Source organism: Perca fluviatilis, chromosome 24, assembly GCF_010015445.1.
Source record: "Perca fluviatilis chromosome 24, GENO_Pfluv_1.0, whole genome shotgun sequence".
Lineage (NCBI taxonomy): Eukaryota > Metazoa > Chordata > Actinopteri > Perciformes > Percidae > Perca > Perca fluviatilis.
In genome coordinates, this window is record NC_053135.1 from 4819407 (window position 1) to 4832027 (window position 12621).

At 40.2% G+C, this 12621-nt stretch overlaps 1 protein-coding gene across 1 annotated transcript in view; it reads left to right on the plus strand.

The window, feature by feature from the left end:
* xirp2a (xin actin binding repeat containing 2a) overlaps positions 1 to 12621 on the plus strand; it is a 48493-nt gene that overhangs the window by 23100 nt on the left and 12772 nt on the right. Inside the window, 2 exon segments of the mRNA XM_039793342.1 lie at positions 6113 to 6270; positions 10938 to 11075. Coding sequence (XP_039649276.1) covers positions 6113 to 6270; positions 10938 to 11075 — 296 coding nt within the window.

Below are 12621 nucleotides of genomic sequence, written 5' to 3' on the forward strand. Positions count from 1 at the left end.
GTCTTTATAATATTATCCTCAGGGAAAACAAAGATGTTCTTCCTGTTTCCAGATTTGATCCCCTTAGTGGTTTTATAGGACACAAATTAGCCCTGTGAATGATGTTTGGAAATTAAAAATAAAGAGTGGTTTCCAATTTATTGGAAATTTACTCTAGCAACTTAAACACACTAATCACATTCAGCACTCAATTTTAAGTTATTTTAGTTTGAAACTCACTTGAATTAGACTCACTCTGGACGTCAGTTTGGTGATATTCTCAGGCCCCTTCATTAGGTATTCTACAGGAGTATGTTTATTTTCCACTTTAGGAACAGGAAATCCATGTGCAATTTCAGCGGGATTATCAGCAGAGTGCAGCTTCTCCACAAGCCTGATAACTACGCTCTTCTAGTCGATGTGCTGGGGTGGGCTCCTGGAGAACACCTTGTGTTTCATATAGGAGGACGGTAAACAGTCACGAACACAGCAAAATATTTGGAAAGAACAGACATAAATGATTCCTGCAGGGTAATAAACGCTAGAATCTCTGTCACATTGTCAAGAAGGATGTAGGTTGAAAAAGAGTGAACATAAGGCCAAAGGTTGAAAAGAGGACCTTTGCCATTGCTTTAGGGCAACATGTGGCCAAGAAAGAAGAAAAAAGAGAAGGGATTAAAAGAAAGAGACAGAAAGAAAGGATAACAATATGATGTCCTTTCTCTCACTTATCTTAAATCTCATTACCTGTGCACCGTTAAAGGTTTCTTGCTCATTCTCTCGGGCCTCTAGGCACTAAATTTTCTCACTTTGCGTTTGCCTGACCGTCCATCCGAGGAGCTGTCTTTTGAAAAGGGTTCAAAGACATTTTGATGGCAGACATACAGTGTACAAGATGTTTTTTTAGAGCGAGCAACAGTTTCACCTAGAAAGGTCACTCAAGTCCTCTTGGCAGAATGTTTTAAATCATTCACCACATTGAAAAAAAAGTTGAGCAGCTTTTACAGGCAATATTTAACTCAGGGCCATCATGAGCATGTTTCTTAGATCTATACAAGAGCAGGTTTTCAACACATTGAATTGGAAATGTGTTTTTCTGGAGAGACAATAATGTGTGAGAGGAGTTCTTTTTCTTCAAGGACATTTCATTGAGACATCTCTGTTTTGTGTACTGATTAAATGAATGAGATGTGATTTATTTTGTGAGCTGCGGAGACGCTGTTAGATGTGTGTTTTCAACAGTGGACAAAGCCAGACTTTGCTTCTAGTCTTAATGCTAAACTAGGCTAATCACTTCCTGACTCTACCTCTATATTTAGCGTACAGACAGTGTGGTATCATCTCATCTGACTCTCTGAAAGAAAGTGAATAAGCATATTTTCTAAAAATGTGGAACAATTCTTTGATCTGAGCTTTATATCTTTCATTGTTTTGTTGCCAACATGTCACTGAATATATACAAGCCCTCTCACTTTCTGTCTGTAATTTTCGTGAAATCATGAAATACCTTGGTATTTAGCATGCTAACAAGCAGTGATTTCAAATGCCAAATGTCTCCCCGCGTAAATGAAGGATGTACCAAGTGTCTGTTTTCCAGCTCAGCACGTGGGACGTCTGTGTCTATAAGACTTCTGTGACATAAGGTTAAGGGCATGTTGGGTACCTCGATACTTGATACTAAAAAAAGCCAACCCACATCCACCTTCCCTCTCCCCCAAGTCACTCCTGTTTTTTTTTTTTACGAAGGGGACTTCTAAAATAAAATCAGCTGTCACTGGACGCCTGGGCCTCATTGAGCTGTGGAGCACACTGCTGGAGCTGGTCTCCAAGCCTTACTGTCTGTCTCTGCCAAGGATTTGCTTTCTGTTTTGGGTTGAGGCTGGGCGACTAAGTCCATTTTCATTTTCTGGAGATCCAAGGCCCTTTTCTATTCCGTTGGATTCTATTGTTGTTTAACGTCAAGAGCAACTTACACAGTTAAATAAGGTAAGCAATGTATTTCAATCTTGTGTCGACCTAAGCCTCACTGTCAGCACAGCTTACTTAAAGGAATTTTTTCACCAAAGCACAAGTGGAGGGAAACAAATTGAAAATGGTAGATGACATTATGGCTGATATTGAATCGGTTTGATGTGCCCATGCTGCGCAGACATGAGGCATCTTTGGTGTAAAATGGGAAATGCGATGAAGTGGAGTGGCTGTTTTGTGTTGGAACATCAGGGGCTGGAGCCACATAGAGAATGAGACGTGATATTGCAGTACGTTTCCAGGATTCCACTAGGATTTGTGCTTAGTCATAAAACATGCATGGGCCCTTCCTGTTTCCTTCCACCAGACGTAACCAGCAGCAATCTGATCCGGAATATTCTGAAAGCGTAGCAAATCGGAGACAAAGTGCTTAGCCCAGCATAAGGAAGCACCCGGGGGCAATCCAGCCTCCATGTAAAGAAGTTATTTTGATAGATTTGACAGCTCAATTATTGTGCCTGTTTTGTTTTCGTCTGTGAGGAAGAAATTGCCCTCCACGGCTGACATTCTCAATTACTGTAGCTCGATCTGGCTCTCCTGTCAAACCTCACCAGCCAAAAGCTTGGGTCAGTAAGTACTGGATAGAAAATTGGGTTGCTTAAGGCTTCTGTTGCGAGGAAAGGGCAGCGAATGGTGGTGACACCTCTGTGATTAGGGGACGGCCTCTGCCTGACAAAAATCTATGGGCCTTGATTTAGCTTTGAGCTACGGAGCCCTGCTGCCATATCCTGCAACCTTAAACTCTGAAATTACTCTCTTGTTCTTTTTCACTCTCTCTTGGACACATTCTCCTCTGTTGTCTCTCCCTAACACCCCGTGCCACCCTTCACCTCCTCACTTCTAGCTAGGCGGCGGTGCAGCACCTCACCTCTGATCGCTTTAGCGCAGGCATTGGCGAGGAGACAGTGACGGAGAGGTCAATATCCCCTGGCTCGGCTTAATATAGCCACTGAGGCGTGCGTCCTGGTAGCGCCATGGCCTCCCCCATTGACTTTTCCCTGTCTCTCTTACTTCCATTACCCCCCACCTAGGCAATCACCTGCGCTGCCTCTGTGGCATCGAAGAAAAAAGAAAATAATAAGAGTGAGTGTGGAGGTAAATATGCCGCTAAACAGTTCAATATGCTCTCCATCAAAAGCACAAATGACTAAATGAAAAGGATTTTCTGATATCAATACCACTCTGTAAACAGAGACTTGGCCTTCATTATTGTGGGGGCATCTTAAGCAATGAGACAGTGTTTGAAAGCTATTGTGTAATGCTAATTAAACATCAGTTGGTGCCAATTAGTGGCAGCATGGAGGAATGGTGACTTTCAAATCTTAGAAAAGCATTGTATCTCATAAGAAGTTCTTAAATTGGCCTTTTGACTTAGTTTTTCGTCCTTTTAGTTCACTCTCACACACACACTTCCACAAATCTCCCTGTTACAGGGGAAAATGACGCTGCAGGCAGAGCCGGGTTATAAAAAGGCTCAGTTTATTTTTTTCTTCTCCAGTCAGCCCCCCACTACCCCCCGACCTCCTCAGAGCCCTGGTTACCTCACCTCCATGCTTTGGGAGCTTTGCATATGGCATTCCCTTCTCAGAAGCCAGAGTTAGCCAGAGCGCTGTTGTCACCGCTCTCATCAAAAAATCCTCGTGTCTCTGCCTCTCTGACAGCTCCAGACCATGACGTGGACATTTGTCTCGGGTGATAAATGAGGGCATTATCCTTGTGTTTCTGTCAAAACGGTATTAGGTTACACCACGGCCTCAGGTGTAGGATTTCTGACCCATATTTATAGGATGTTCAAACCCTCCATTTATTTTCAGATGCTGCTGTCTGCGGCAGCCTATTTCTGACAGGTTATTGGTTACACTAACATGCCGGACGTAGCAGAAAGCTAAAATAGTTGAGGGATGAGGAGAGCATGCTCTTGTCAGTCTAGTCCTGTCTTGTCTGTATTAAGGTCACACCAGTAATTGTCACAACTAAATTCATCCGTGCATTGTTACAAAATATGTGGTAATAGAAGCTTGGTGACTTAGGGACTATTTGCAGGGCTAGTTGGTAAACAACCGTAGCTGGGGAGCTAACCGCGAACACACTATAACTCAGGAACATTCTGGTCCACTTTATTCACCATAGCTCCCCAACCGGAATTTCTTTTATTTTCTCTGCACTTGTGCCATTTACCCCTTCTGATATTTTGTTCACATGATTGTACATGATTTTATTCAGTAAGGGGTTATTACAGAAGGAAAAAAAGCTCTCTCGTAAGCTAAGCATCTTAAATCAATTCACTTTTGGGTTCTGTTTCAATTTTGGATGAATTCAGCGGGTCTTGTTCACATATGTAACAACAAAACCTTTTGAAATTCGCCGCAGCTCTGAATTCACGCCTTGGCTGGCCTGGCTTCTTCTCCGTAGCAATGGCAACTGGGGCTCATGGTTATTGTAGTATTTAGAGCCGTCCACCACGCCAAACTGAGAGAAAAAAAACATGATTTCCCAGAAACAAAGTTAAAAAAAATTAAAACGTGTGGCCATTACATAAACCTATACGATATTTTCATAGTCAGGAAGAGTCCTACTTTTCAGTCTTGCTTAAACCGTATTTAAATGACAATACATCATTCATTTAATTTGATTATCAATCTACAACAAAATACCAACAGAACACATTCAGGACCAGCAGCTCCTCTCAGTATACAAACTCTACTGGTCAATGGTGCAAAGACACCCAACAGGGTGTGTTCCAATTCTTCATATTGATTAAATGAACACCAGGGGAGTGTACAGGAGATATAGACAGTATTCAGATCCCACACTCTGTTAAACAGTCCTGCATTGAAAATGTTACTTAAGTAAAAGTATGTAAGAATCATCAGGAAAATGTACTTAAAGTATTAAAAGTAAAAGTACTCAATGCATAAAAATCCTCACATTCTAGAAATTGCAAACGATCCATACTGTTGTGTGTTTAATGGTCTAATCATTTCAGCTGGACTTGTAGGCCATTATGTTGTTGGGTAATTCAATTTATAATAAAGCATTGTATTTTATAAACTACATGTGCAAAAATCTAAATTTGTAAAGTAACTAACTAAAGCTGTCAGATGAATGTAGTGGAGTAAAAAGTAGAATATTTCCCTCTGAAGTAGCGGAGTAGAAGTAGCAGGTGACATGAAAAGAAAAGGCTCAAGTAAAGTACCTCAAATTTGTACTTAAGTACAGTACTTGAGTACATGTAGTTAGGGACATTCCCCCACTGGATATAGATATACTATTAGTGGGCTAAGAGAAGTGTTATGATAGCTTGCTTTGCACAGCCAAGCATGCACACCATGTACTTTACCACTAAGCACTGAATCTCTTACAAAGCTCTACAACAGCAGCAAGACTGGACACATATGCATTTGAGAAGCAGCTGCTATAATTTCAATCAGTTTTGAGGTGGAACTTCTATTTTTGAGCTACGGTTATACTAGTATGCATACATGTGGAGAAAATATGTAATAATCTAGGGGCGGGGGAAAGGAGGAGGATTTCAAAATGTCAAAAGGTTGCAGCGTGAGCACATAATGAGAGAGAATCATTTCTATTTAGGGTCTTCTATCATCCCACGGTGTTGCTGCCCAGAGAGAGAGAGAGAGAGAGAGAACATGCCAAGAGTTAAAAGGTCCGGTGTGGGTGTATGCTCAGCCTTAATGGAGCCTTCTCTGGTTGCCTAATGATGCTTTTTTATGCAGGAAAGTCAAAAGTAAAAAAGGTTGTTTTCTCTAATTGGCTATCCGCAGGGATGTGCTGAGCATTATGAAGTATCATACAGTAGTGCTTTGTGATTGATGAGTATTCCGCTTCGGTTTCTTGTCAACATTTGTTGCATATTGTTTGCCTTAAAACATCTACAGTATTATCCATAAAGTATCATCTACAGCAACTATGCAGCTATATTTATTAAACTGGGGGATTGTAAACAGTTATGATCAGAAAAAGGCAGAAAAAGTCAAGTCACCAACTACATTAAGTGTGTACGTATGTTTATTTCCTTGTCATGGAACGTCAGTGTGATTATGTAATATTTTAGTAAGTTGAGGGTTATTTCTTTGTGTGTGTGTAGCTGCAGACAGCGCAGGTAGATCCACATCAGGACGTCCCAAGGACAGGGCCCCCAGCGCCAAGGAACAGGAGGACGAGCCGGTGTCGGTGAAAGAGCGGCTGGCGATGTATCAGGCTGCCGTGTCCAAGAAAGAAACCAGCAGCTCCTCCTCGGCTGCGGTAAGACGATACTTCCACATGGGTTTAAGGGGGGATGGCAGTGAGGACATGCAGGCAGCCAGGGAGACGGCAGACACTCACAGACATTGTAATAATACATTATGTAACAAAAGGTCAAAATGTGATACATTTATACTTCATTATGTAATAATTTGTAATTAAAACCCTGAACGCCATATATAATAAGGGTTGTGACTGCGTATTGACCAATGAAAGGTAATAGTCATCTACTAAACATTTTTTTAAATTCATTTTGACTCACCATGATTCACGCTAGAATTCATAAACTAAACATGACAATGCTATAAAAAATGAATGAAGACATCCATTTTTGGGTGCTTATTACAGCATAAGCCATATTACATTTTTCGTAAAAAAAAATAAAAGTGCAAAATAAATTTATTACAAATTGAGTTCAGGTTTTTATTACAAACTGCGGCAGATTATTACATAATGTGGGTTCTGTTACATAATGAAGTCAATATTTTCAATATTTTGTCATTTTATTACATAATGCATAGTTATTACATAATGCGCTGTTACAGGATTCAGGGAACAGGGAAGGCAGCATTATTTGTCAAAGTGTCATATAGCTCAGTACAGGATGGGAAAACCAAACCTCTGGAGTGTGTATGGGAGCCAGGGTGAAGCATGTATTTCATATAGGGCTGCTGTTTCAGCAGGATATAGAATTCATTTCTCAACAACAATTTTAGACATTTTTTCCAAATGAATATGCTATTTGAATGTAGAATAACTTACAGTATAAAGTTTATGCTTATAATAATTGTATATGTATTCCAGGACCCCTCATATAAAAAGCAGCTCATCTGGCTGAATTCCATTTGCTCCAGCCGCTAAGGTCTTAATTCCGTCGTCTGGCTGCGCCCTCTTCTTCTGCAGTGGTATAATGTTTTTTTGACTGGAGAATAGGCGCCACCTACTGCTTTTCTCAATAGACCAACTCCTAATAATCGCATAACGGTAGTGGATGGAAACATTCGTATTCATTCGCATTTTCTTTTGCCAATTTTATCGAAATTTGGTTAAAATTTGCGATACATTTGGATGGAAACCTGACTATTGAGTTGATAGCATTTCCACCAAAGAGACATTTTCTCTCTAAGCTCTAGGTCTAGGCTCATAGGAGTAAAATTATCCAATATTTCACAAAAAACTAAGATGAGAGAAAAGTCCAGAAAATTAATATATGTATATATTTGTGTAGCAGACCTTTGTTATTTCTTCTTTCTTCTAGCATTAATCATCTCCTGACCCCTAAGATTTATCTCCCGACCCCTAGGTTGGAATAACCTGCCAATGGTATATGCCCTATGCATTAAGATTAACAATTTAATACTTTAATATATGATAAATATATTACCCACAGGGGCATTTTTCTGCAGAACCAGTACTTTTACTCTTAATACTTTAAGTCCATTTTGCTGATAATACTTCAGTAAGATTTGGAATGCATGTTATTTGCTTGTAATCAGAATCAGAATCAGAAAAGCTTTATTGCCAAGTATGTTAACACACACAAGGGATGTGTCGTGGTATCGTAGGTGCAAGTCACATTAAAGCATTAAAGCAACATGCACAAACACACCGAGTCGCCATATGCGGCGCCATCTCAAATCTCTCCTAACTCTCGCAATAGATACAGCATGACATGAGGAGAGGAGAGGGAAACAAAAAAGCGGCTCTCAGACTATCCTCATAAAGATAAGAACAGTGTGGGAACAGGAAAAAACACCTCAGCACATAAGCACACAACAGTACATTTGCACTGCTGCACATAACATAACATAACACAATACAACATAACATAAATGTACAGTTGCACATTTCGCGGCGAAGGCGTGGGACTGGGGGTATAGGGCGTGGGGGAGGGTGGGGGTTTGGCCTGCTGAGAAACTGAGTGTATGTATGCCCCGGCAACATACAGAGAGGGATAGGTACACACACGCACACGCACACACACACACACACACACACACACACACACACGCACAAAAGCATCAACAACCATGTCATGCATCTGTAAAGAGAGAGGAAAAAAAGCATATTTTGCAGCAAATTCAGAAAAACTCACACAGCTTTAATTAAACACAAAAACATGTCTGAATATCCCTGAGTCATTCATCATTACCAAGAACAGAAAAGCCTCAGCGGCTTGAAGAGCCTGAATGCACTTTATGACCCCAATAATTCAACTGTTTGAGCAGTTAGTAAGCCAAGGCCACTGCACTAAGCCAGCTCCGTATCTAACACAAAGCCTTCCCCAACGGGAGCATGTCTGTTCTCTGCTGTGCTCTGCAGCTACAGGACGTAACAGCTTGTTCCTTATTTACTAATTATTCACTCCGTCACCACTGTGACAGAGGAAATGAACGTCTGAAATGTGATATGTGAGAATAGCAGGTGTTAAATCCTCCTCACGGTTTGATCGGGTACTTGAGCTTGTTGTGTCGAACACTTGGTCAAAAATAACTACGTTTTAGTTTAGGTCTGTCAGCTTTAAAAAAAAATAATAATAATAATAATTAGCTGTTGTTTCCTGATACCTGTACCTGCTCCTGATGATAGATTTAAAGTAAAACCAAAAGATTGACACTGTAACATCATCATCTGTGTCCTTTTTTGTTTTTGGAGTAACTCTACTCTTTTAAGATGTATCTTTCGGTGGATCCCCTGGTTTCTGATCAATGCTCATAGCGTTAGGGTTAAATACAGTCATCCAAGCATCACATCCAATCCTTGAATCTGTTGGTCCGTAAGGTGATGAATAATCGATGCCCAGCACGTCGATCACGAGGCCACGCTGCGGCGTGTTGACACAGGGCAACCTGCCACCTTCTGGAGTCTTTGTACATGATGAGACACCCCATCTGCATGCTGTGTTTTACAGTAATTAGAAAAAAAAGTGGTGATAAAAATCAGCGACAATGGACTCAAATAGAACTGAAGCAAAATTTAAAATCTTAAGATAAAGAATGACATACATTCAAAAACTAATTAAGAGTAGTTACAACAACAACTGAAAGTTGTCCTCTACTATGCAACTTGGTGGTGACTTTCAGGGAGTGCATTCACTGTTAGCTGCTCACAGGTCCGCGTAGTAACAAGCCACTCAAGGCCAAGCTTTACAGCTGTGTCAGAACAGATGAGACGTGTTGTTAACATAACACAGAGCACTTTCCCAGCTGCACTAACATCACGATAAAGCACTGCCTCAAGTGGCTTGTTGCTTTTTTATTAATCCACATAAGTATGCTTGAAAAACAACCACTGGACAACTTCAATACAGCCTTTCTATTTTTTTTTTATAGGAATCTTGTTTTTCCTTTATACCTTTGCAGCTGTCAGTCTGTCTATCATCCAGCAGCCCTGTCTTCTACTAATATCTGTACATATTTACACTACTAAATTGCAAAACGGTAAATACTGGTAAGATTCCCTGCTCTTTGAACCTGTCTGAATGCATTCTCAGTGGACATTATGTCGTCATATATGTATTTTAAATGAGAGAGGTTTATTTCATGGCATACCAATGCACCCAGAAGTGGTAAAATATTGATAACATGGTGCCCTGCCATAAAATGTCACTAACCTGAACTCCTCTGCAATAACACGCAAATTGCATTGTACCCCTCATTTGCATAAAAAAAAGGGAAAAGTGACGGGTGATTGTGTTCCACACACACACGCACACACGCGCACACACACACGCGCACACACACACACTCTCACACACACACACACACACACACACACAGCAGCAGGAGCAGCAAGCTTCTTCTTATATTGCAGTTTCCCAGAAGCTATGCAGACGCCTACATATAAATGTTTTATTAGGAAAGTAATTGACAATCCCAAAAGATTATTGTATCAAATAGTCAGTGAGCATTTTTGCCCAGATCTCGTAGCGTGAGGACTGCATCCTCCATGCTGATTAGGTTTAGAAAGTCTTCTTCTTTGCAAAGAAACCAGGCTTTTGTACTTCGCAGTTTTAAGGATTCATTCCTTCTGTAGCTCAATAAAATGTATTGAAAAGCTTTTTTTACTGTTCCATTTAAGTGACTTAGTAAGACTTATCTGAAATACTGAATATCCTGTTGATGTTTCACGCTCCGTTGCAGGATAGAAATGGAAAAAGTAAATCCATTAAATTTAGGTGCCTGCTATTTTAGCTATTTCTGACATTTTTGCCAGAAATCAATACAAAAAAGTATCTTTATGTAGGTTTATGTTTTGTATCTATTCAGCTAGCTGTGGTCCTCAGTAGTATCACCAATATGTCACGTTGTTTGCATTTGACTTCTATCTCTCAGTATTATTAAATGTACATTACAGTCAATGACCTTTTGCCTTTTACACCCCCTAGAGGATTGTAATGGAAGCATCTTACTCCACTGTTGATGTTTAGCATTCATGCCACGTTTAAAGAACACCAACACTGCTTCTAAAACTCATTAGCATAATCACCTTAACATTAGTATAAGTGAATGTATAACATATTCACAATCAATGAAAGCAGAGATGGGTTCCAATCCAATCTCCTAAAACTCCAATGATGTAGTTTTACAGTGTGTTTAATCTTTAATCTATCTGGTATCCAGATGGGTTTCCAGGTGTATTTCACGTTATCTGTTTTCTGCTGATAGGTGATGGATGAGTCGGAGGCTTGTTCGCTGCCTGGCGGCCTTGCCAGTGTGAAGAAACAGTTTGAGAAGCAGGAGTTTGCCTCTTCGTCCTCTCAGTCCAGTGTCGCCCAGTTTCACTTTGAGCAGAGAACTGTCCAGGTAAGAATGGAATCACTGCTGAACAGGCTTTTTTAGAAAATTGTCTGCAATGAGCATGAAGTGATGTGATAATACCATCACTGAATAAGCAACTTATCTATAGATAATTCATTATTAAAGATACTGAGGGCCATTTTTCTCCTTCCTATTTAAAGTCAATGGAATTTGAAAGACAGAGCTGCAGTGGTAGAGTGTAACTAAGTACATTTACTTACTAGTACTGTACTTTTGAGGCACTTTCATGCTACTTTCTACTTTTCTCCACTACATTTCAGAGGGAAATGTTACTCCACTACATTAATCTGACAGGTTTAGTTACTAGTTACTTTTCAAATTAAGATTTTTGCACACCAAACACATGTAGTTTATAAAATACAATGTTTTATTATACATTAAACTACCCAACAATGTAATGGCCTACAAGTACAGCTGAAATGATTAGACGAGTAAAAACTTAGCTGATTGACAGAACTGTTTGGATCATTTCCTCTTTCTAAAATGTGAGGATTTTTTAGTACATTTTCATGATGATACTTACATACTTTTACTTAAATACCATTTTCAATGCAGGTCTTTTATTTGTAACAGAGCATTTCTACAGTGTGGTATTAGTACTTTTACTTAAGCAAAAGATGTCAATACTTCTTCCACCCCTGCTGAGCTCTCCTTTCTGTTCACCAGCTCAGAAGTAAGAAACACATACACGCCACTGAATGATTTACATTATACTGTAGCTCTACATTGGAAAAAACATGGCTGCTTTGGCTGTGAGGCGTTCATGTACTGTAGGTCAAATCAAAGAAGGGCACCTTGAACTTTGCTCGAATATGTGGCACTGTCATCGAGTGCGTGAGGAAAATGTCAGAACATGTTAGCAGCCTGGCGCGGGGCCGGATCTCAGTGAAGTAAGGTCAAATCCGCCCCTCCGTGCATTCTCCCCATCTGCTCATTCAGGCGAGAAGCAGAGTGGATTCATTGAGCGCTCAAGGACCTTGCTGAATGCTAAATTTTACAGAGGGGTTCGTGAGGGAAGTGTCTGTTTGATCGAGTTATTGCTTCTGTGTGGCAACAGCAAACCACTTTCAGCTCAGGTTTTTCCTCACAGGTGTAATACCCTTACTTTGGATTAAAAACTGGTTGTACATCAGGAAAGATATTATTCTGACATAAGTGGTTTGAGAAGTAAAGAGCACCCCAAACCCTCCATGTATTTTTCATGTTAACAGCAGTGGATACAAGCTGAAATATTATATTTCTCTTTCATCTCGTTCAAATTGCATGAATCTCACTGGAGGAAAATGGCTGATGTAGTTTTGTACAGTTTTTGTAATCTATTGCTTTTCTTCTCACACACTGAGATCCTCCTTTACTCAGTATTTCCCTAGAAAGCAGCTCTGTAACAATAAAACATTTGCTGTAAGCCACAGAGGGGATTATTAAGCTTTTTCACAATATAAAAATGACTTACTCACCTGCTGTTTTCTTACAGCTCACAGTCATGCTGTGATAATACCGTGGCGGTGTGTGTGTCTGCTGCATGTGATGT